The sequence below is a fragment of the Macaca thibetana genome, chromosome 11, assembly GCF_024542745.1.
Source record: "Macaca thibetana thibetana isolate TM-01 chromosome 11, ASM2454274v1, whole genome shotgun sequence".
NCBI classification, from domain to species: domain Eukaryota; kingdom Metazoa; phylum Chordata; class Mammalia; order Primates; family Cercopithecidae; genus Macaca; species Macaca thibetana.
Window position 1 is genome coordinate 44,358,500 of NC_065588.1, and position 23,942 is coordinate 44,382,441.

The window sequence follows — 23,942 nt, forward strand, 5'->3', positions numbered from 1 at the left end:
AGGTTCAAGAGATTCTCTGGCTTCAGCCTCCTGAGTAGCTGGGATTACAGGCACCCGTCACCACACCCGGCTAATTTTTTTTTTTTTTTTTAAGTAGAGACGAGGTTTCACCATGTTGGCCAGGCTGGTCTTGAACTCACAACCTCAGGTGATCCATCCACCTTGGCCTTCCCAAAGTGCTAGGATTACAGGCATGAGCCACCATGCCCAGCCATGTAGTATTTCTTGAATGAACAAGTAATGTAGGGGCCAGCAGTTTTCTTCAATGGATCAAGGTATCCACTGGCTCAGGAAAACAAAATGCAGGGAAAATCTGCTTTTCCAAAGAGATGTATTATTTCTCATATAATTGAGGCATATAGTAATAATAACTACAACTGTGTTTGAGCACATACTTAGTGCTCTACATGTAAAACTCTGCTCTAGATGTTTTATGTATTAGTTAAGCCTAATGAAAATGCCCATATTATTTAAACCTCAACATAATATATAAAAAAGAATTATTACTCATACTGTACAGAAATGAGAAAGGAGGTTCAAAATGATTATTTATCTTGAAAAGCCAGGATTAGAAGTCTTATCTGTCCAATTCCAAAGACTGTATTCTTTCGACTGTGCCTTTCAATAGATCAAAGCATTAAAAAAAAAAAGCCGGGGGGAAATGAGTACTTGGGCTACTCAAGAGAGCACTTCAGCCTACCTAGGAAATTCATTTATCTAACAAAGATTTATTTACTAAGCACCCATCATATGCCAAGCACCATGACCAGCAATGGGTGACAGGTACAAAGGTATTAGTAACAAACAAGGTAGAAGGATGGAAGGAAAAACTAATGTTATCTGGCGAAGTCAAAGAAATCTTCTGAGAAAAAAAAATAACACCTGGGTGAGATTTGGAAAAGCAAAATTAAGGCCAGGCATGGTGGCTCATGCCTGTAATTCCAGCACTTTGGGAGGCCAAGGTGGGTGGAACACCGGAGGTCAGGAGTTCAAAACCAGCTTGGCCAACATGGTGAAACCCAATCTCTACTAAAAACACAAAAATTAGCTGGGTGTGGTGGCATGTGCCTGTAATCCCAGCTACCCTGGAGGGTAAGGCACGAGAATTGCTTGAACCCGGGAGGCAGAGGTTGCAGTGAGCAGAGACTGTGCCACTGCACTCCAGCCTGGGTGATAGAGCAAGACTCTGTCACACACACACACACACACACACACACACACACACACACAAAAAAAAAAAAAAAAAAAAAAAAAAAAAGAAAGAAAGAAAGAAAGAAAGAAAGAAAGAAAGAAAGAAAGAAAGAGAAAAGAAAGCAAAATAAGAGCTTATCAAGTAGACAGAGAGACAAAGGGACATCCAGACGGAACAAACAGAAAGTATAACGGCAAAGAGGTATGACACAGCATAGCATATTCTGGGAAATAAAAGCAGATCTTCATTACTGGAACTTAACTGGGAGGCAGTAGTGGAGAATTAAGAGTAGAGAGCCAATAAACCAAGCATCAGCAGAGTAGGCTCCAACTTTGACAAAGAGCATCACTCAAACAGCCTTACCCTACAGACCATTTTTCCTGCCAACTCATTCTTTAGTCATCATTAGGAGAAATCCTCCGTAAATGAAAGGCAGTTTTAGTAAAGAACCTAAGGAACTGAGATCAACTCTTTACCTGAGAGATCAACTTCTTCCCAAGAAAGCTGCACACATCTTGTGGCATTTCACATGAAGCACATATAAAAATAAGTGTTTTATTTGTAAGTTAATCTTCACGATTAAGTGTAAGGTATCAATACTGGCATTTTATTGATAAGGAAACTGAGGTTCAGAAGAGTAAGTTGTCCAAAGCTACATGAAGCCTTTTCCAACCCAAAATCAGAAGGCAGATCTGACTCCAAAAAAAGATATAAGAAATAAAGAATCTAAACTATGAAGTCTCCCCCAAAGACTTAACAAATAGAGAATTTTAAGAAATATTTAAAGCTTAGAACACATGGGGGAGCTGCAAAGAAGTAGGGGAACTAAGATGAGAAAGAATATTTCATTACCCTTAATCTTCTCAATAGAAAACTGATGTTATTCTCATCCTAGCAATTGAATTCCCAAAGCCATATATGGCAAAGGCACACCAATCATAGTAACCTACTGGATCACAGAGCAAGAAGTATTTGATACCTCCAGATAAGTAAAGTTTCATGCAGAAGTTCACATGTGAATTGAGACCTGAAAGATAAAACACTACTGACAAAGCTGAGGTATGGAGGACATTCCAGGCAAAAAGAACACTGAATGTGAAGGCAAGAAATGCTTACTGTATTTACAAACTGAAAATAGTCCAGCTTATAAAAACACATGAAAGAGTCCCATATTTCCATATGGCTCCCTCTTACCTCCATCATGTCTCTGCTCAAGTCACTTGATCAGAGACTTTCCATGACCACCCTATACAAATAGTATCTTCCCAATCCTACTCTATATATTACCCTGCTTCAATTTTCTTCATAGCACTTATCACTTCAAGGCATATACGTTTGTTTATTTGTTCACTATCTGTCCTTCATCCTTCCCCTCAAGTAGAATGCAAGCTTCTTGAGAATAGGGACTTCACATTGTTCACTATTATCCTCAATATTTATACTAGTACCTGGCACACAGTAGGCTCTTGGTAAATACTTGTTAAAGTGAGAAAGTGAGGCTTGTGAAAGAAGTGCTTTGTAAGTGCATAGTAAGGAGCCTGGCTTAATTCGATGTCTAATAAACCACCCTTGAAGGAGGTTAACAAATAATCATTAAACCCCTTTAATGAATGATCAGACACATATTCTGAAAGATCACTCTGACTGCAGTATGGAAGATGGACTAAAGAACAAAGTAGACCAGGTGCAGTGGCTCACACCTATGATCCCAACACTTTGGAAGGCCAAGTCAGGAGGATCGCTTGAGGCTAGGAGTGCAAAACCAGCCTGGTCAACATAGCGAGATCCCGTCTCTACAAAAGAAAAATTTAAAAATTAGCCAAGTAAGGTGGCAAGCATCTGTGGTCCCAGCTACTGAGGAGGCTGAGGCAGGAGAATCGCTTGAGCCCAGGAGTTCAAGGCTGCAGCGAGCCATGATTGTGCCACGCTGCACTCCTGCCTAGGTGACAGAGCAAGACCCTGTCTCAAAACAAAAACAAAAACAAATGAAAAAAGAGCAAGGCAGAAGAATTGTTTCAAGAACATGGTATGGTGGAAGATGGAATGAAGAACAAAATAGAGGCTGAAGGAAGAACAATTATAAAGCCACTGAAATAATTCAAGTAATATGTGACAGAGGTCTGAATTGAGGTAGTTTTACATTGTGTAACTTTTAGTGAAAAAGTTGTGATTAAAGAAAGGCAAAACAATGTTAAGAACAAACTTTTAGGCCAGGCATAGGCTCACACCTGTAATCCCAGAACTTTGGGAGGCCGAGGCGGGTGGATCACTTGAGGTCAGGAGTTCGAGACCAGCCTGGCCTACATAGCAAAACCCCATCTCTACTAAAAATACAAAAATTAGCTGGGCATGGTGGCGTGCGCCTATAATCCCAGCTACATGGGAGGCTGAGGCAGAAGAATCGCTTGAACGAGGGAGGTGGAGGTTGCAGTGAACCAAGATTGCACCACTATACTCCAGCCTGGGTGACAGAGCGAGGCTCCGTCTCAAAAAAATTAATTAATTAATTAATAAAGAACAAGCTTTTTCCAAAGTTTACCTGGGAGTTGGAGTCTGGGAATCTTTCACTTTCAGTAAAATCACAGAGTCTGATCCTAAATAAAGAAATACAAGAGCATTTCATTAGTAATAAAACTCCACAAAGTTATACTTTCTAGATATCTTAGTTTAAGTTTCCATACTTTGCTGTATTTTATTTCCACAAAAATAACATAAGAACAAAGGTCAGATGGGAGAGAAAGAGAGGTAAGTCCATTGTCACTGAGAACAGAAATAGGTCTTTGTGAAGAACCTGCTTCACAAATAAGAAAGTCCCTGGGAAATACAAGCATATTGGCCCTTCAGCATCTACTCCTAGGCTGCACTTGCTCCCTGTGCTTCCTGTCTGTTTCAGGAGAACAAGAAAATGGCAGGATTCCTTAAAAGTCTTCATGGTAGTCCTCCATCTGCAATTTTGGTTTCTATGGTTTCAGTTACTCGTAGTTAATCATGGTACATATATATTAAATGGAAAATTCCAGAAATAATTAGTAAATTTTAAATTGCATGCCATTCCAAGTAATGTGATAAAAATCTCTATCCAGCTCTATTTCAGGCATGAAATCATCCCTTTGTCCAGCATATCCACATTGTATGCACCACCTGTCATTTAGTTGTCACCTCAGTCATCAGTCTCAGTATTGCAGTGCTTGTGTTCAGTAACCCTTACTTAATAACGTCCCCAAAAGGCAAAAGTAATGATGCTGGCAATTCAGGTATGCCAAAGAGAAGGTGTAAAAAGTGCTTCCCCAGCCTGGCCAACATGGTGAAACCCCGTCTCTGCTAAGAATACAAAAATTAGCTGGGCATGATGGCTCACACCTGTAATCCCAGCTACTCAAGAGGTTGAGGCAGGAGTAGCACTTGAACCCAGGAGATGGAGGTTTCAGTGAACCAAGGTGGTCCCACTGTACTCCTGCCTGAGCGACAGAGTGATACTCAGTCTCAAAAAAAAAAACAAAAAAACAAAAAACCTACTTCCTTTAAGTGAAAGGGTGAAAGTTCTTGATTTAATAAGAAAAAAGTAACATTTTCATTATAGTGTATTGTTATAATTTTTCTATTATTAGTTATTATTGTTGATCTCTTACTGCACCTAATTTATAATCAAAAGTATGTATGTATATTATGTGTATAGGGTATAGTATATATAGTATACTCTCCATGGTTTCAAGCACCCACTGGCTGGGGGTGGGTCTTGGAACATATCCTCCCCCCACAGATAAGGGGGAACTACTGTAGTTCATGATCTACAATGAGACTGAATTAGGTGAAAGGAGGAAAGGGGTGGAGGAAAGGAAGAGGGAAGGAAATTGGAAGAAGGAGGGAAGGGGGACAAGGAAGGAAATATCACCCCAGGAGGTATCTAAAAAGTACAAATTTTATCATTCTATTATGTATTTTCTCTGTTGAATACTACTCAAAGGCAGGAATCATGTTCTTCTAAAGTGCTATGATTAGATCCTCAGAGTATTTATTAAATGGTACAAGGAAAGTAATTAAACAGTGCAATGTAGTATATTTGTTTCAATTTAGTTGTATAATATCTGCAACACAATGTATGTTTCTGAGGTTAAAGGAGTTTGGTTTTTTTGGCTTTTTTTTTTCCTTTACAGTTCTCAGTATATCACCTCACAAAATATAACAAGAGTCTTCATGGATATGTGTAGCTATATAATGATGCTGCCAAAAAGTTTAATCCTGAGTGAGAATTCTCATAAAGTGACAAGTAGATAAAAAAAACAAAACTCAAACAACCTGAGAAAGGAGGGGAACGACTAGTGCTCCATCTATCAAAAAATCCCTGATGTTTAACCATTTAACCTAAAACTTGTTTTAAGTTACATACCTAAGTACGTACCATAAATTGATACATAATACATACCTAAAGAAGGGGAAAATTAAGGAAACAAAGAAATCTATCACAACAAAACGTTAATTAACTGGAATGCAAAGAGAGTGAATATTTCAGTTAGTTGAAAATTAGGTAGAAAGCTTTTTGTTTCCAATGCTGACAATCATTCTAAAACGCACAAACCTAAGTACTTAAGCTTCAATATTTATCTGATGTTTCAAAACTCCTACAACTTCAGAATTCTTACTTACCACTGTAAAGTCATAGAAACAGAGAAAGTGCTGAAGCAATTGGGCTGAGTATATATACTCTGACTCTAGCCTCTACTTAGAAAGTTAATTGTTTAAATAAAAAGTATCAAATCATTTGCATCTTGAGGTAAGAAAAAAAGAATATCCTATTTGTGGGTTTAATTTACTCATAGCATGGTTAATTGAATCATATGTATTTAAAGTATGGAAGTACATGTCTTACAAGTTCCATATCCCTTATCCAAAATGGTTGGGACCAGAAGTTTCAAATTTTGGATTTTTTTGACTTTTGAATATTTGCATTATACAATGTGAGCATCCCAAATCCAAATATCCAAAATCCCAAATGCTCCACTGAGCATTTCCTTAGAGTATCATGTTGGTATTCATAAAGTTTCAGATTTTGGAACATTTTGGATTTCATATTTCCAGATTCGGTATGCTCAAACTGTGTATGTTTATTTATATGTATATTACAATGTTGCCTGTAATAGAGCTAATAAACAGTTAATTGGCTATTAGGACTAAAAATGTAGTTATATGATACCATGTTTACCTTCAGATTGTGTATTTGAAGCTGCTAAGTTATCTGGCTGATGTGGAACAGAGTGGTGATGATGGGGTTGATGAAGAGTATCAGAATCTTTGGATCCAAATGCAACAACATCTGGGGTATAAGAAGAGAGGGAATATACACTGTGGGACAGCTGTTCCTGGTTAGTTAAAATGCTGGCAGATCCAGATGATGAAGTATCAGAGCCAATGATCTGAGATGCACAAGAGTTTCCATTTTTAAATAGTGAGTCTTTCAAAGTATTTTTACTGGAACTAAGACATCGAGACCTAGCAAGAGAAGAATATTGTTTCAATATCAAATAATAAATTGTAGAATTAAATTCATCTGAAATATGCTTCTGTGACTCACAGGTGTAAAGGAAAATGTGTGGTAGGTTTGGCTATAGAAAACTGTTTCCCTGTGACCATCTGTAGCAGCTGTCTGTAAATCTCTCTTTCTTCTTCTTGAACTGTCTATAAAAACAAACAAACAAACAAAAAAACAGTTTAAACACATACAATAAGGCAAGTACTTCTCAAACCAGCATGTAAATGGAATCCTAGCTCTGCCAAAACTCAGGCAGAATCCTTAAGATAATTAAGAATTACAGGCCTGACACAGTGGCTCATGCCTGTAATTCCAGCATTTTGGGAGGACAAGCGGGGAGGATCATTTGAGGCTAGAAGTTCAAAACCAGCCCAGTCAACATAGTGAGACCCCAACTCTACAAAAGAAAAACTAAAAAAAACTGGCTGTAGTGGCACATGCCTGTGGTCCCAGCTACTAGGGAGGCTGAGGCAGGATAATCACTTGAACCTGGAAGGCGAAGGTTGCAGTGAGCGAAGATCGTGCCACTACACTCCAGCCCGGGGGCAGAGCAAGACTCCATCTCAAAAAAAAAAGAAAAAGAAAAAGAAAAAGAAATATATATATATAAAATTATCAAATGTGTAAAAGAGAGGTTGAGTAAATACCAGATAATATACTTTGAAAAATTATGGAATATATATTTAAATAATAGTGCAGAGAAGCTATAGGCTATAAAACCAGAAAGGCAGCAGGTAATCACTTCTGAGTCAAAAAAGAGTCCCAGAAATAAAGGGCCTCTAAATTAGGATTCCAACAAATCCCTTGATTCCTGAAACCTGTTAGAAAAATCACAAGGAAGTAACCAGAATAGTCCAAAACAGTTGGAGTGGAATATCTTGCCAACAGTTTCCTATTTTATTTAAGCGCAGTTACTTTCCAGAGACAATTTTCATCTCCAACATTTATCTATTTATTTTTCCTTTAAGCCCCAATAATACATTTAGGGAAAACCATATACTTCATAACATTCATTCATTGTCATGCACACCTACTATGCTCCAGTCACTAAAGATAATGAATGCATCGAATAAAATAAAGTTCCTGTATTTATGGAGATTATATTGCAGTGAAAGGAATTAAACAAAAAATTAGTCAGGTAGAATGCAGAAAATTAAAGGGTAAGAGAATGGAAAGTTATGGAAGGAGAGCAGCAGGAACAGGTAACATTTCTCTTAAAAAGGTGGTATTTCCGCAGAAACCTAAAGCCAAGGGAAGAAGTCAGTCCTAGAAACATATAAAAGAATATTCCAAATAGAGGAACAACAAATGCCAAGCCCTGAGAGGGGAAGGTGCTTAATGCATTCCAAAAACAGTAAGGTCCATGTGAATCAGAAGAGTAGGAAGAAATGAGATCACCTGACAGAGAACCAGATTATATAAGAACTTATAACTCTGGCAAAGCATCAATTCTATACAGGTCCCATGACTCAATGGGCTGTGTTCACTAGCACTTAGTAATATGCCCTGGCAATTTATTTTTAATCTTATATGCAGTTTAATACAACCACCAATCCTCACAAAATAATTTTAAACATTATGTCAGGGTTAGCGGCATCTTGTACCGTGATATTTCAATATGTGCTGGGACTACAGGTGCCCGCCACCATGCCTGGCTAATTTTTTGTGTTTTTAGTAGAGACGGGGTTTCACCGTGTTAGCCAGGATGGTCTTGATCTCCTGACCAGCCCAGGCTGGAGTGCCGGGGCGCCATCTCGGCTCACTGCAACCTCCACCTGCCGGGTTCGAGTGATTCCCCTGCCTCAGCCTCTGGAATAGCTGGGACTATAGGTGCACGCCACCACACCCCGGCTTTTTAATTTTTAGTACAGACAGGGTTTCACCATGTTGGCCAGGCTGGTCTCGAACTCCTAACTTCAAGTGATCTGCCCACCTTGGCCTCCCAAAGTGCTGGGATTACAGACATGAGCCACAGCACCCAATATGTAGGGGTTTTTTTGTGTGTGTGTGTGTTTTGTTTTGAGACGGAGTCTCTGTCATCAGGTTGGAGTGCAGTGGCACAATCTCGGCTCGTGGCAACTTCCACCTCCCTGGTTCAAGCCATTCTCCTGCCTCAGCCTCCTGAGTAGCTGGGACTACAGGTGTGCACCACCACGCCCAGCCAATTTTTTTTGTATTTTTAGTAGAGATGGTGTTTCACCATGTTGGCCATAATGGTCTCAATCTCCTGACCTCGTGATCTACCCCCCTCAGCCTCCCGAAGTGCTGAGACTAAAGGCATGAGCCACAGCACCCAGCCACCAGTATGTATTTTTTTAACCCTTGGTCTCCTCCCACTCTCTCGTCTTGTAGTCCCCAGGGTCTACCACTCCCATCTTTATGTCCATTTGTACCCAATATTTAGCTCCCACTTATAAGTGAGAACATGCGGTATTTGGTTTTGTTTCTGCATCAGTTTGCCTAGGATAATGTCTTGCCTATGTTTTAACAGTTTTGTTTTCTTGGTATTGAGTTGAGCTCCTTATATATTTTGAATATCAACCCCTTATAGAATGGATGCAAATATTTTCTTCCAATCTGTAGGTTGTCTCTGTACACTGTTAATTGTTTCCTTTGCTTTTTAGTTTGATGTACTCACATTTGCCTACTTTTGCTTTTGTTGTCTGTGACTTTGCATGCAAATCCAAAAAATTCAGTGCCAAGACCACTGTTGTGTAGTTTTTCCCATTTTCTTCTAGCAGTTTTAGAGTTTCTAGTCTTAAAGTCTTTATTCCATTTTTAGTTGATTTTTGTATATGGTATAAGGACCTAATTTCATTCTATGGAAATACAATTTTCCCAATACCATTTAGTGAAGAGACTGTCCTTTCCCTTTGTGTAGTCTTGGCACCTTTGTCAAAAATCAGTTAACTAGCCATATAACAGGTTCATTTTTTTTTTTTAATTATACTTTAAGTTCTAGGGTACATGTGCACAACATGCAGGTTACATATGTATACATGTGCGATGTTGGTGTGCTGCACCTGTTAACTCGTCACTTACATTGGGTATATCTCCTACTGCTATCCCTCCCCCCTCCCCCCGCCATGACAGGCATAACGGGTTCATTTCTAGGTTTCCTATTCTGTTTCATTGGCTGATGTCTATTTCTAATACCATGCCATTTTAATTACTATAGCTTGGTAGTATAGTTTGAAATCAGCTAGTGTGGTAGCTTCTTTTTTGTTCTTTCTGCTCATAATTGCCTTGGCTATTCAGGGATTTATGTGGTTTCATATGAATTTTACCATTTTTTTCTATGAAAAATAACATTGAAATTTTGATAGGGATTGCACTGAATCTGCAGATTGCTTTGAGTAGTATGGCCATTTAAACAATATTAATTCTTCCAATCCATGAACACAGAATAGTTTTCCATTTAATTGTATCTTCAATTTCTTTCAACAATGTATGTTTTTCAGTATATAGGTCTTTTAATTCCTTGGTTAAATTTGATTTTTTTTTTGTAGCTATTGTAAATGGGATTGTTCTCTTGATTTCTTTTTTGCACAGTTCATGGTTAACAGTGCATAGAAACACTACTAATTTCTGTGTGTTGTTTTGTATCCTACAACTATACTGTATTCATTTAATAGTTCTAACAGTTTTTTGGTGGAGTCTGTAGGGTTATATATATACACACATATATATACACACACATATACACATATATACATATACTATATATATACACACACATATATACACTGTATTCATTTAATAGTTTGAACAGTTTTTTGGTGGCATCTGTAGGGTTTTCTATATATAAGATCATGTTGTCAGCAAACAGTGACAATCTTATTTCTTCCTTTCCCAAAATAACACATGTAACTTTTTTCGCTTTGCCAAAATGAAAGTTACCTAAAACTTTAAACAAAAATCTTTTTTGGACCATCTGGTACTATCAGTAAAAGAAAACATCTTTCTCTGTTAAATTACTTGTTAAACTGTTTTTTGTTCTTTTTGTTAAGCACAGTGGCTCACACTTATAATCCCAACTCTTTGGGAAGTCAAGGCTTGAGCCCAGGAGTTTGAGACCAGCCTGGGCAACAAAGTGAGACCCTGTTTCTACATCAAAAATTTTTAAAAATTAGCTGCATACTGGCGTGTGCCTGTAGTTGCAGCTACTCAGAAGGCAAAAGAGGGAGAATCACTTGAGCCAGGAAGTTGAGGCGGCAGTGAGCTGTGATTGCGCCACTGCATTCCAGCCTGGGTGACACACTGAGACTCTATTTCATAAAATAAAATAAAATAAATTAAAATTTTAAAAAGCCCTAACTGTTCTTTACTGAATAAGACAATTAGGGGCTGGGTGCAGTGGCTCACTCCTGTAATACCAGCACTTTGGGAGGCCGAGGCGGGTGGATCATGAGGTCAGTAGATCGAGACCATCCTGGCTAACATGGTGAAACTCCATCTCTACTAAAAATACAAAAAATTAGCCGGGCATGGTGGTGCCCGCCTGTAGTCCCAACTACTCAGGAGGCTGAGGCAGGAGAATCGCTTGAACCCTGGAGGCGGCAGTTGCAGTGAGCCAAGATTGCGCCACTGTACTCCAGCTTGGGCAAGAGAGCAATACTCCGTCTCAAATAAAAAAAGAAAATTAGGATCTTAAGAGGAAAGGAAGCAATAATTGCATAGCATGATAAAGTTAAAGAAGCTAGCTAATGTTACATTTTAAAACCTGAAAAAATACTAAGACGAGTGTTTTGAAGTATAAAAATAATTAATTAAGGTGCTGAATTATATTTTTTAAAAGGGACAGAGTCCTGCAGTTAGGTGATGTTTCTATAAAAGGCTCCATCATAATGGGTGCTGACGAGTTGATGGGTGCACACGCCAACATGGCACAGGTATACATATGTAACAAACCTGCACGTTATCCACATGTACCCTAGAACTTAAAGTATAATTAAAAAAAAAAAAGGCTCCATCATAAAAGAACTGTAAAATTATAAAACTTTAATAGAGAGCACAAATAAATTTTAGGACACTGATAAACTGTTTTGTTATAAATTACCCCCAATAACTTTATAAATGCTCCTCCTAATTTTCATTTTGTTTAAAGTAATAACTTTATACCATATAAAATATGAAAAGTGCAAATTTCAATAATTTTCTGAGTCCCAAATGCTTGACTTATGACAAAACTGTAAAGCATTTCTAAGAAAAGTATAAAACCATCACTGTCACCTATTACAAAAGTCCAGTATCTTAAAATGTTGCTCAATAATTTGCAAAGAAGCATATCTAGAAGCAACATGTAAATGAAAAGAAACTACTTGTGTTTTTGCCATTTTACATTTTTATTGTCACAAATATTTTCTCTTTTCCAAACAGAACTTTATATCCTCTATAACAGCACTGTCTAACAGAAATTTCTGTAATAATAGAAATGTTCTATATTTGCCCTGTCTAATATGGTAACCACTAGCTACATGTGGCTAATGAATACTTAAACTGTGGCTAGTGTCACTGAGCAACTGAATTTTAAATTTGAATTTGAATTAATTTAAACAGTGCTGGTGGCTAGCCATTACCCTACTGAATAGCACAGCTTTTTGATGTTGCCTCTTGAGTCAGCCATTCTGCACAGCCACTGCTTGCATATACCTAAATTCTTCTTCATGTGTTCTCTTCAAACCTCTGTTGCAAGACTGAGCAGTGCAGTGGTGACATCATCTTAATTGTTAATTTTGTAGAAGACTTCATATTCCTGAAGTTGACGGACAAATCCGGCATTAAGGTTAATACATCTTCCTTTAACATAACCAAATGTACCTCTGTTGAGGATCCCAACGTTTCATGGAAAGTGACTTTTCATCCAGTTTGTAAGTTCCCATCAATAAATTTAGTCCCAGGGTTAAAAAGTATTATATCTGAATTATTTGTAATATCCAAAAATAAACATCTAAATAAATTTGTTGAAAGTTTGATAATAAAGTTTGGCCCAGTATTTTGTATTACTCATGTTATATGGCTTATTCTGTAGTACAGGTGGCTCAACTTTCATACTAGGAGAACATAGAACTAAAAACAGGCAAAATTTCCTGCATCACTTGTTTCATAGATTAGATTCTTAGCTTCTTCTTTGAACTACAGGAGGAAGGCAAACTCCAGCTTCATGTTCTCCATTGACCCGACTAGTGGCCTGGAGGGCTGTTTGGAAGGGTAAAATTGCCCAAGCAACCCCAGTCCTCAGGCTGGCAGAGGAGGCAAAAGGAAGAAAGGCTGAACAGTCCACAGAGCTGGTGGGTGAATGGCAAACTTACAATGAACACAGAATTAAAGGATCCTGGTGAGACTGAGCAACAGAAACATGGGGCAGGGGAGAGTTAGGAGCCCTGTACCCAGCTGTCATGCTGCTGCTGTCTCCTCCACAAAGTCTCTCTGTACCCTTTAGGCTGTCTAGACTCCAGCATAATCACAAACCCCACAACTCCAGTAATTATTTATGCATAAAATAATTTAAATATAATATAAAATTCAATAGCATAAAAGGTATAATGAAAAATAAATCTTGGGCTCACTTTAGGAGCACATATACTAAGACTGGAACAATATAAAGATTAGCATGGTCCCTGTACAAAGATGACATGAAAATTTGTGTAATGAAAAAAAAAAAAGTGTTTATTTTTTTAAAAATCTCCTTTTTATCATTGTTGTTCAGCTTTACCACCAAAGGCAAATGTTGCCAGTTTCTTGTCTATCCCTTACCCTGCTAAATGACTTAGTAGTTCTGCCACGCTCCACTTGATTGTTGGTTTTTTCTGTTTTTTTTTTTTTTTTTTTTTGAGACAGTGTCTTGCTCTGTCACCCTGGCTGCAGTGCAGTGGCACAATCACAGCTTACCGCAGCCTTGAAATCCTGGGCTCAAATGATCTTCCTCCTTCAGCCTCCTGAGCAGCTGGAACTACAGGCACCTGCCACTATGCCCAGCTAATTTATTTTGTAGAGACAGGATCTCACTATGTTGCCTAGGCTGGTCTCAAACTCCTGGCCTCAAGCAATCCTCCTGCCTTGGCTTCCCAAAGTGCTGGGATTGCAAGCATAAGCCACCGTGCCCAGCCAAAAGTTTTAGATTCAATACAAACTTTAAACCAAAAATATGAACCGCATTTTTACTAACCATATCACAAATAATCGAGTTTTGACACCTAAGAGATCACTGATTACCAAATTATGTAATTATTTAGCATGTAATGCTGTATTCTTGACTCCATACTCAGTAAGCTTCATTGGGCAGGAACCATATTGCTGTGTTGGACAACAGAAAGCATACTTGACCAAACCTCCTCAGAAGTTCTCGGTTCTAGGCCTGCCATTTATTAGTCATGTAACCTATGACTCTTATTTTCCAAATCTGTAAACATGACCATTACCTCATCTCTACCTATTTTGCTGAGTTAAAAGGATTAAAAACAATAATACACATGGAAAATACACTGGAAGCACTAATGCTATTTAAATATAAGGTAATTATTATTCATATGTATCTCCAAGCAACCATAGCAATTAGACGTACATTAAATATGTAATCTAACAGACATGTGCACACATTCTGTCATGCGAATTATATGCTATATTATATTCATGAAATTGACTTTTCTTTTAGGTTTACTGAATGAATATAACAACCCAAGTGTCAACAGAACATCTTTCTTTTCAGGAGTCTGTAACTTCAAAAAAGGTCTTACTCATAATAAAAGGATATAAATTGTTTAACTAGCTTCTTGATTTTTCTCTTATATTGAAGAAAAAATTGTTCCTAGTAAGAACAGGTATTTCATCAAATTAAAACAAAAAAATTTTTTTTGAGATGGGTCTCACTCTGATGCCCAGGGTGGAGTGCAGTGACACAATCACAGATCACTGCAGCCTTAACCTCCTGGGCTCAAGCAATCCTCCCACGTCAGCCTCTCCAGTAGCTAGGAGTACAGGCATGAGTCACCAAGCCTGCCTAATTTTTATATTTTTTGTAGAGCAGGGTTTCTCCATGTTGCCCAGGCTGGTCTCGAACTCCTGGGCTAAAGTGATCCACCTGCCTTGGCCTCCCACAGTGCTGGGATCATAAGCGTGAGCCACCTTACCTGGACCAAAATCAAATTTTATCAAAAACTGCTGAGGAAGACTAACAGTTTTTCCACAGAAGACAAGGGTTTAGGAAGGGTCTAGCAAAGATCAAAGAGAGAGAGTTTGATGTATGAGAAACCATTCAGGCAACACTAAAGATTAAGTCAAGTCAGTTGTACAGCAGGAATAGAAAATATAAAAGTAAGACAAATAATGAAGTCCTGATAAAACATCTCTTTAATCTCTTTAGAATAGATGATAATACTCAAAAAGAGTAATTCAGACAGAAAAAGCACAGGAAGGATAAAATAGAATGGTTCTTAAACATCTAATTATTAATAGGGAGCAAACGGCTCAACGTAGGGAAAGATCCTAACTTTTAGTAGCTTTTGTCACAGGTTTTCCTTACCTCTTCTGCTGTACTAACATGTCGCCTCTGAGTTTTCTTGGGGCTCAAAAGGCTTCGACGACATGAACCACTCCAAGAAGGACTTGGAACAGGTTTAATAGGGAAAGATTTTTCATATGCAGATACATGGCAGTGATGGTTTGACTTTCCCGCAAAAATGTTTGATAATCCACTAAAAAAAAAAAAGAGTTTGTAAGAAAGATAAGAACAGACAATAAGTAAAATAAATCTAATCTAGTGATTATTTTCACTTTCAAAATATAAAACCAACCAAACAAAACAGGTAAAACAATAGGTGGTACCATTTGAGGGAAATATACGATAAATGAATAAATGATATATAAGGATGCTGCATCAGGTTCTGCCACTTAAAAGATCTTACATTGTCAAAACACAAAATTATCAAATACTTAAAACTGTATTTTTAGATCCACAATCTAGAATTTCTTTTGGTCAGGAACAATATAGCTTTGTGGTATGACAAAGCATAACAGATTAGATGTCTTCAAAAGACCTGGGTTCCAGGTATGCTAAAAAAAAAAAAAAAAAATACATTTTCTATTATTCCCTGTACCCGATACTCAGCCTATTGGAGGAAATTAATATTAAATATGTAAAAATGCATAAAGGCTGAAGCCTCTCAACTAAGCTTTTAAACTGAATTTTAAAATTTCCTTAAAGCCCAACAGAGGGCTCCCGTCCTTCATTAAAAACAACTATTAGGCTGTGTCATTAAATTCTCCTTCTGGCCTATTTACTTCCTCTGAAGAATTTTTTGTCTCTTTATACCATCTAAGGGGAAGAACTGGCAAATTGGCATGAAGAATATTGTGAACTCAAAAACCCTGTCTCACATCCAAGGCTTACTAATTTTGAGGTTTTTTTTTTTGTTTTTTTTTTTTGAGATGGATTCTTGCTCTATCACACAGACTGGAGGGCAGTGGCACGATCTCGGCTCATGGCAACCTCCACCTCTTGGGTTCAAGTGATTCTCCTGCCTCAGTCTCCCCAGTAGCTGGGATTACAGGCACCCACCGCCACAACCAGCTGATTTTTGTATTTTTGCAGAGACGGGGTTTCACCATGTTGGCTAGGCTGATCTTTAACTCCTGACCTCTGGTGATCTGCCTGCCTCAACCTCCTAAAGTGTTGGGATTACACATGTGAGCCACAGCACCCAGCCAATTCTGAGTTTTTCTATGTGCTCTTTTTCATCTATCATTACCTGGAAAGTTTGAGGTACTTATTCTTAGCATAATAAATTTTCTTTTTTCTTCAAGACTCAGACTACAGAAACACAGCTGAATATTCTAAATTCAATGAAATCAACTCTTTAAAATCATTATATGTGTTCTGAATCCAAATCAGACAAGATCTAAAGAAAATCAAAAAGTGCACAATTCTCTTTAAGTCTTCTTGGGTTTGTACATGTGTTAAGAATGGGGAAATGAGAGTGGCTTCTGGTGCTCTGGGGTGAGCTCTGCCCGGCTGCGAGGATGGCGGAAAGAGGGAAGCTCATCACAGTGATGGGAGACGAGGACACAGTGACTCGTTTCCTGCTGGGCGGCATAGGGGAGCTTAACAAGAACTGCCACCCCAATTTCCTGGTGATGGAGAAGGATACAACCATTCATGAGATCGAAGACACTTTCTGGCAATTTCTAAACCAGGATGACATCGGCATCATCCTCATCAACCAGTACATAGCAGAAATGGTGCGGCAGGCCCTAGACACCCACCAGCACTCCATCCCCACTGTCCTGGAGACCCCCTCCAAGGAGCACCCATATGATGCCACCAAGGACTCCATCCTGCGCAGGGCCAGGGGCATGTTCACTGCTGAAGATCTGCACTAGGGTCTTCGTGTGAGGACTCCTCACAGCCCTCAGCCCTTCCCTCATTTCCAGGCCTCTCCTCAGGCTTGCCATCAGCCTTCTTTACATTTTGAGCCTCTAATTTCCAAGTCCCTGCCCCTTCCCACTCCATTAAGAGGCTAGGTGAGGCACTTCTAGGTTGCTGGGGCTCTGCTGTTAAAATCAAGGCTGGTTAAGAAACAGGAAGCCTGACCACCTATCTCCACTACCTCTTCCCTGTGCTGTTACACAGTGTCATTGCTGACGTTAAATTAAACTCATATTCTTGCTTCTCTCAAAAAAAAAAAAAAAAAAAAAAAAAGAATGAGGAAACGAGCAAGGACTTAAAATTTTAGGAACAGGCTTGTTTTCTTAGGATGAGTGGATGCAGCTAGGAAAAGATGGCAAGGGCAGTGTAATTGTTTGGTAAACACATGATGGATTCTCCACAATGTCTTCTGTATTTGTGTTTCCCAGAGTATGTGTGCACCTATGCATGCTTTTTAACATAAAATATTACTCTTCTAAAGAAACAGTACAAGGGCATCCTGCAATGCCAGAAAGCAAGGGTGTTACCCAAAATCAATAAGCTAAGGTCAAACAGACAGAGAAGCAAGCTTAAGGGGCTTCCACTAGCCAAATTTCTGAGAATGTGAGCATTAAAAGTATAACAATTATAGTGGATTGCAAAACACTGAATCCATAATGACACTAAAAAAGGAACAGACAAATTCATTTGAAACATATGAAGTGTCTATTTTACAAAAACCTTGCTTTGAAAACTGGTAATGAAAAAGTAAAATCTAATCATTTATCCTGCCTTTCCCATAGGAAACACATTTCAGACACTCTAATAGCTCCAGCAAAGGAAAAATGCAATCAGAATGCCAATTAGGAAGTGTAGAAGTGATAAAATTAGAAAAATATTATTTCATTAACTGTAATAAAACTATTCAGTTAAGTATTATCAAATGCTATTAATTATTAGGTGATGGCTGATGTGAAATTCATCATTCATATAATGCCAAAGTAACATTATTTAGATTACATTCAAGTCACAGGGGAAAAACCTAATTGTACAATTAACTACCAGATTGTCAGTTCCTCAATCCAGAGGTCAGTCTAGTATCATGAATAATAGAACCAAAACAAGATACTGTTTGTTTTTCAAATGTGATAAATGCAGCATCACCTTTTAGTCACATCAAAAACCTAGCTTATAAAAAATACAGGTGATTTTTTGACAAAATAATGATACCATGTGGAAGCAACCTGTCAAATCCAAAAACTAGAACGTGATACAGAAAAGTCATGTCATTTAAAAAAAGGAGGCTGAGGTCAGGCATGGTGGCTCATGCCTATAATCCCAGGAAGGGAAGTCAAGGAAGGCAGATCACAAGGTCAGGAGTTCGAGACTAGCCTTGCTAATATGGTGAAACGCCGTCTCTACTAAAAATACAAAAATTGGCTGGACGTGGTGGTGGGCACCTGTAGTCCCAGCTACTCAGGAGGCTGAGGCAGGAGAATCGCTTGAATCCAGGAGGCGGAGGTTGCAGTGAGCCGAGATCACACTACTGCAGAGCGAGACTCCGTCTCAAAAAAAAAAAAAAAGGAGGCTGTTCTAGTTATAAGAGACAAAGCCAATAACTTCCAGATGCAAAACCAAACTAACTGGGTCAACTGAGAAAATTTAAATATGACTTAGGGTATAAAATAAAATTTACAAAAGAATATGTACACTATGAACTCATTTTGGAAAAAAGTAAAGTATGTAGAAGGATATGCACTGAGATATTACAGAGTTGACCTCAGGCTGGTGGCAATATGATGTTTTTATTTTTTATTTTTCTTAACTATGTTTTCTAAATTTTTCCAAAGTATTTATACTATTTCTGTAATAACATTTTTTTTTTAAATAACAGTATGGCTTTATTGCATTAAAAAAGCCACCTGCAAAATGATGCATAGAGAAAATCTTTAATGAAGACAAAATAATATCATACATTTAATAGTATACATAACATATATATCATACTATATATGAGTAAGAAACAGTAAGAAAGAAACAGGTATAGGAAAAGGTTTGGAAGGAAACACACCAAGGAGAAGGGATTGGGATTGTGGGTAGCAGTCAAGGGATCTTCAGCTTTGTTGGTAACATATTGATTTCTACAATGTGAGTGTATGAGTGAATTACTGTATAATTTTTTAAAAGTTAAGTGAGGAACATGATCCCAGGGAGTACTGACACATGTTCCTGGAGTCCATGTGTATAATAAAATAAAAGCCATCTTGTTGGCTTCTATCAACACCACAAAGCTCAAACTTGACTAAACAGTACATTAAATGATCCCACATTCCTAAAATACACCAGGGCAGAATTTAAGTAGTCATAAATACTATTTTTAAAAAGAGATATTTACTAATATAATAAATACTATAATAAATAATAATATAATAAAATACCTGAGGGAAAAAGTTTCTAAGCCAAATTTCATCTTCCTTTAATAATCCATGTAAGTTTTGTTAGGTAGAGCTTATGAAGTTGGAATAACTAGGATAAAGTTCTCTATGACTATCTTTTTTGTTTTTTGAGACGAGGTCACTCTGACACCTAGGCTGCAGCTATAGTGGCATGATCTCAGCTCACTGCAACCTCTGCCTCCCAGGTTCAAGCGATTCTCCTGCCTCAGCCTCCCGAGTCGCTGGGACTACAGGCACACATCACCATGCATGGCTAATTTTTTTGTATTTTTAGTGGAGACGGGGTTTCACCATGTTGGCCAGGCTAGTCTGGAACTCCTGACCTCAGGTGATCCACCTGCTTCGGCCTCCCAAAGTGCTAAGATTACAGGCATGAGTCACCGTGCCTGGCCTGTGACTCTTTATTTTCTAATATGTAGAAGTAGCTTGATCTACTTGACTAATGTCATGAGGTAGAGAACTGCTTTCGTTTAAGTCAGGTCTCTGCTCACATGACAGCTGTAAAATGTGTTTCTTTCCGCTCAAATTGCAGAGATTGACTGATTTTCACTTTAAGATTTGCAAGAGCCATACTGATCTTGAAGGGTCCCAATATTCTCATATCCACCAAGATTTACTTAAAATTCTCTCTTCCAGTAAAATTTAGCTATCATCAAAATTCAGCACTAAGTAAATGAGAAGTTGAAAATGTAAAATGGATTTGTTCATATCCTTAAGGTTTAAAGTCCAAAGATGGTGTTACTCTTTTAAAATCCCCATGTAATAACTATCTACCTTTTAGTCACTTTCTCTTATATCTGAGGAAGGGCTTGAGAACTAAGATGACAAAATACCAACCTTGAGGTCTTTCGGGTTTCGAGGTAAAGACTTCGGCTGTTTCTTGATTTTTGTAAAGATGAGCTTGATGATGGAGTAGAATTTCTCCATTGGCCATTTGCACTCTGGCCAAAGGTTCTTAAGTCGCCTGAGCCAAGAAAACTGTCTGAGGAAGGATTATCTAAAAAAATAAAAGTTTGAATAAATTAAACAAATTCTACAGGTGGTTCTCCTTATGACTGCAACCATGACCAACTATTGTATTCCAAAGTAATGTGGCATATCACCATGTCTCTCATGGAAGAAAGATCCCAGTCTCAACTGCCAGTAAAGTCTGCAGTAGGGGAACTTCTACAAACTATAATTGATTCAGCCATACTAACCTGAAAATTGATGAAGGAGCTGAATCCTGCCACAGCCATGTGCCTTATCTGCATCAATGTGACTCCGTGGTGTCCACCAAAAGTCAACATTTTACCCCAACTATATCTTGCAAGCACTCCCAGGCCTGGGCCTGAAAGAAGGTAGGCCAGACCAGTAAGAAAGCAGGTGGGGGGCCAATGAGAATTGTAATTCAAATGAACAACAGTTATTGCTTACTAAGCAGCTAGTGTCACTTTCTTCTTTTTAGTTACCATGTTCAAGACTCAGGTACTCTCTCAAAGAGCAGAGACAACCTAATTGCTGCTTATTCTGGTTGGCTTATGGCAAGGAATGACCCATCACATATATCTGGTTCTGGTATAATAATCTTCAGTCATTTAATGCCATAATCAAACATATTATTACTCCAGTGTTTGCTACTACAATCAGATTAATTGAGAATTACTTATTATTTGAATTTTCTAACTTATGGATTACAATCTGGGATATCAAAAACCTCCTGAAGTTTCAGCTAGGAGTGGTAGAATAATTTCTATACCCTCCTCTCCCTATCTGCAGAATTGGACAATTTAAAACAGCTCCCTCAAAATAACTTCAGACATTAAGTTACGGAACTCTAAGGAGCTCCAGTGAAAACATAAGAATAATAATTCTCTACTTCTGGAATTTTTTTCTAGTGCTGACATTATTTTGAAGATATTCTTTTAACGCATATTACTATAGAACTTTTCACAATATTGTAAATGTATGCTATTAAAAATATTTAATGTATCTTTTGATACTCTATCCAAATAGGCAGCCTTCAAAAATATAATTTTGTGTTTCTGTAAGCTAATCAAGATGTCAGGATGTAGGGTAAATAAGACAAGAAAAAAGCAGCAGTCAGGGTGGTATTAGTACTAATTAATTCAACAGTTGGTGACCTTAGTCTGATAATTAAAATAAGCTAATTTACTTTCAAAATGAATTGTAATTTTGTTCCTTTGTAATCAGTATCTATGCTTAGCATCTATTACTATAACTTTGAGGACAGAAACATGAGGCTAATGAAAATGAGTCTTAGTAAAAAACTAGAAAATTATTAGACTTAAGTTTAAAGTCATAACAGTAGAAATATTTGTCTCTCACACGTTTTGGCTAAAATTTGATTAGGGCATGATCTAAATAGAGATATCTGTCTGAGGAATCGGTCTGTCAAAAATACAAGTTACCCTAACAGGTGTGAAATTTGAGACCAAGGATAAGTCAGAGTAGCATTCTCAATGGCATGTGACAGAGACGGCAGCTTCAAAATGCAAGGAGAAAAGCAGAAGATGAGGCAGCAGTCTGCTTAAACAGAAAAAGGTGGTTCCAACTACACTTAATGAAATCAATCGCTGAATGGTGTTCTGTTGCTGATGGGATCAAGCAAAGCTAGAGACAGACTAAGAGGAAACTACAGATACTGTTTTGTTTGTTTGTTTTTGAGGCAGGGACTCACCCTGTTGCCCAGGCTGGACTGTAGTGGCATAATCATAGCTCACTGCAGCCTTGAACTCCTAAGCTCAAGCAATCTTCCTGCCTCAGTCTCCCAAGTAGCTGGGATTACAGGTGCATACCATCATACATGCCTAATTTTTCTATTTTTTTGGAAAGTCAGGGTTTCACTGTGTTGCCCAGGCTGGAATCGAACTCCTGGCCTTACGTGATACTCCAACCTGGGCCTCCCAAAGACAAAGTACTGAAATAACACAGGTGAGCCACTGTGCCTGGCCACATATAGTAAGAGTTTAACATGATAGTCTGTCATCACTGATTTCTGTAAGAAATCAGAGTTACAAACACCACAAAAAAGATTACCTATTATGTGTACATACATACACACAAAACTAGGAGAAAATACACCAAAAATTTAATTGTGGTTATGTTCTAATGATAGAGTGATGGGTATTTTTCTACTTTTCTGTACAAATTTTCTGCAGGGACAAGCAATACTTTTATGAATATAATAAACTTCATATTAAAAAAGAATGTGTCAAGACTGGGTGTGGTAGTTCATGCCTGTAATCCCAACACTTTGGGAGGCCGAGGCAGGTGGATCACCTGAGGCCAGGAGTTCGACATCAGCCTAGCCAGCATGGTGAAACTCGTCTCTATTAAAAATACAAAAAATTAGCCAGGCATGGTGGTACACGCCTGTCGTCCCAGTTACTAGGGAGGCTGAGGTATGAGAATCACTTGAACCCGGGAGATGGAGGTTGCTGTGAGCCAAGAGCATGCCACTGCACTCCAGCCTGGGTAACAGAGTGAGATTCTGTCTCCAAAAAAAAAGAATGTGTCAGGTAACTACTTACTATGAAAGTAACTACCAGTTGTTCCTGTTAACTTTAGTTAAAATAATAGCAGGATGTTTAAATAATCTTACCTACCAAGTATCATTCTGGTAACCTAATTTAACATACTTTCCAAAGAGAAGACATTGATAATTATTCTAAGCATGAGCAAAATCATTTCTTGTCATCCTACTTTTCTCTGTTTACGATTAAACTTTTTCTCTTTTTTTTTTTTTTTTTTTTTTTGAGACGGAGTCTCGCTCTGTTGCCCAGGCTGGAGTGCAGTGGCGCGATCTCAGCTCACTGCAAGCTCCGCCTCCCGGGTTCACGCCATTCTCCTGCCTCAGCCTCCCGAGTAGCTGGGACTACAGGCGCCCACAACCGCGCCCGGCTAATTTTTTGTATTTTTAGTAGAGACGGGGTTTCACCGTGGTCTCGATCTCCTGACCTTGTGATCCGCCCGCCTCGGCCTCCCAAAGTGCTGGGATTACAGGCGTGAGCCACCGCGCCCGGCCTAACTTTTTCTTTTTCTTGAGACAGGGCCTCCCTCTGTCCCCCAGGCTGAGTGCCAGTGGCACCATCACAGCTTACTGTAGCCTTGACCTCCCAAGCTCAAGTGATGTTCCCACCTCAGCTTCCTCAGTAGCTGGGTCTACAGGTACATGTCACCAAGTCCAGGTAATTTATTTTTATTTCTGTAGAGACAGGGTCTCAGTACGTTGCCTGGGCTGGTCTCAAACTCGGGCGAAAGTGATACTCCCGCCTTGGCCTACCAAAGTGCTGGGAGTACAGGCATATAAAGTTTTACTGTAACAAAGTAAACTGTAACAAAGTTTTTAAAACTTTATTTTTA

General features: G+C 38.4%; 2 protein-coding genes and 1 non-coding gene across 8 annotated transcripts in view; 2 read left to right on the forward strand and 1 right to left on the reverse strand.

The window, feature by feature from the left end:
* SENP1 (SUMO specific peptidase 1) overlaps positions 1-23,942 on the reverse strand; it is a 62,695-nt gene that overhangs the window by 26,335 nt on the left and 12,418 nt on the right. For all 6 annotated transcript variants that reach the window (XM_050746892.1, XM_050746893.1, XM_050746890.1 and 3 more), the window contains 5 exons: positions 20,415-20,574; positions 15,241-15,412; positions 6,762-6,865; positions 6,393-6,679; positions 3,732-3,786 (listed from right to left, as the gene is read on the reverse strand). In XM_050746892.1, coding sequence (XP_050602849.1) covers positions 3,732-3,786; positions 6,393-6,679; positions 6,762-6,865; positions 15,241-15,412; positions 20,415-20,574 — 778 coding nt within the window. The remainder of the gene's footprint in view (positions 1-3,731; positions 3,787-6,392; positions 6,680-6,761; positions 6,866-15,240; positions 15,413-20,414; positions 20,575-23,942) is intronic.
* On the forward strand, positions 13,281-13,390 carry LOC126931864 (U6 spliceosomal RNA). The gene has a single exon (XR_007717975.1). It is a non-coding gene; the product is annotated as a U6 spliceosomal RNA (small nuclear RNA).
* On the forward strand, positions 16,702-17,104 carry LOC126930200 (V-type proton ATPase subunit F). Its single transcript, XM_050746978.1, has one exon. The coding sequence runs from the start codon at positions 16,737-16,739 to the stop codon at positions 17,094-17,096; it is 360 nt and encodes a 119-aa protein (XP_050602935.1). The 5' UTR covers positions 16,702-16,736; the 3' UTR covers positions 17,097-17,104.

What these genes read in the sequence shown, in the direction of transcription:
- LOC126930200 (XM_050746978.1), top strand. Translation starts at nt 16,737, where the DNA reads ATGGCGGAAAGAGGGAAGCTCATCACAGTGATGGGAGACGAGGACACA.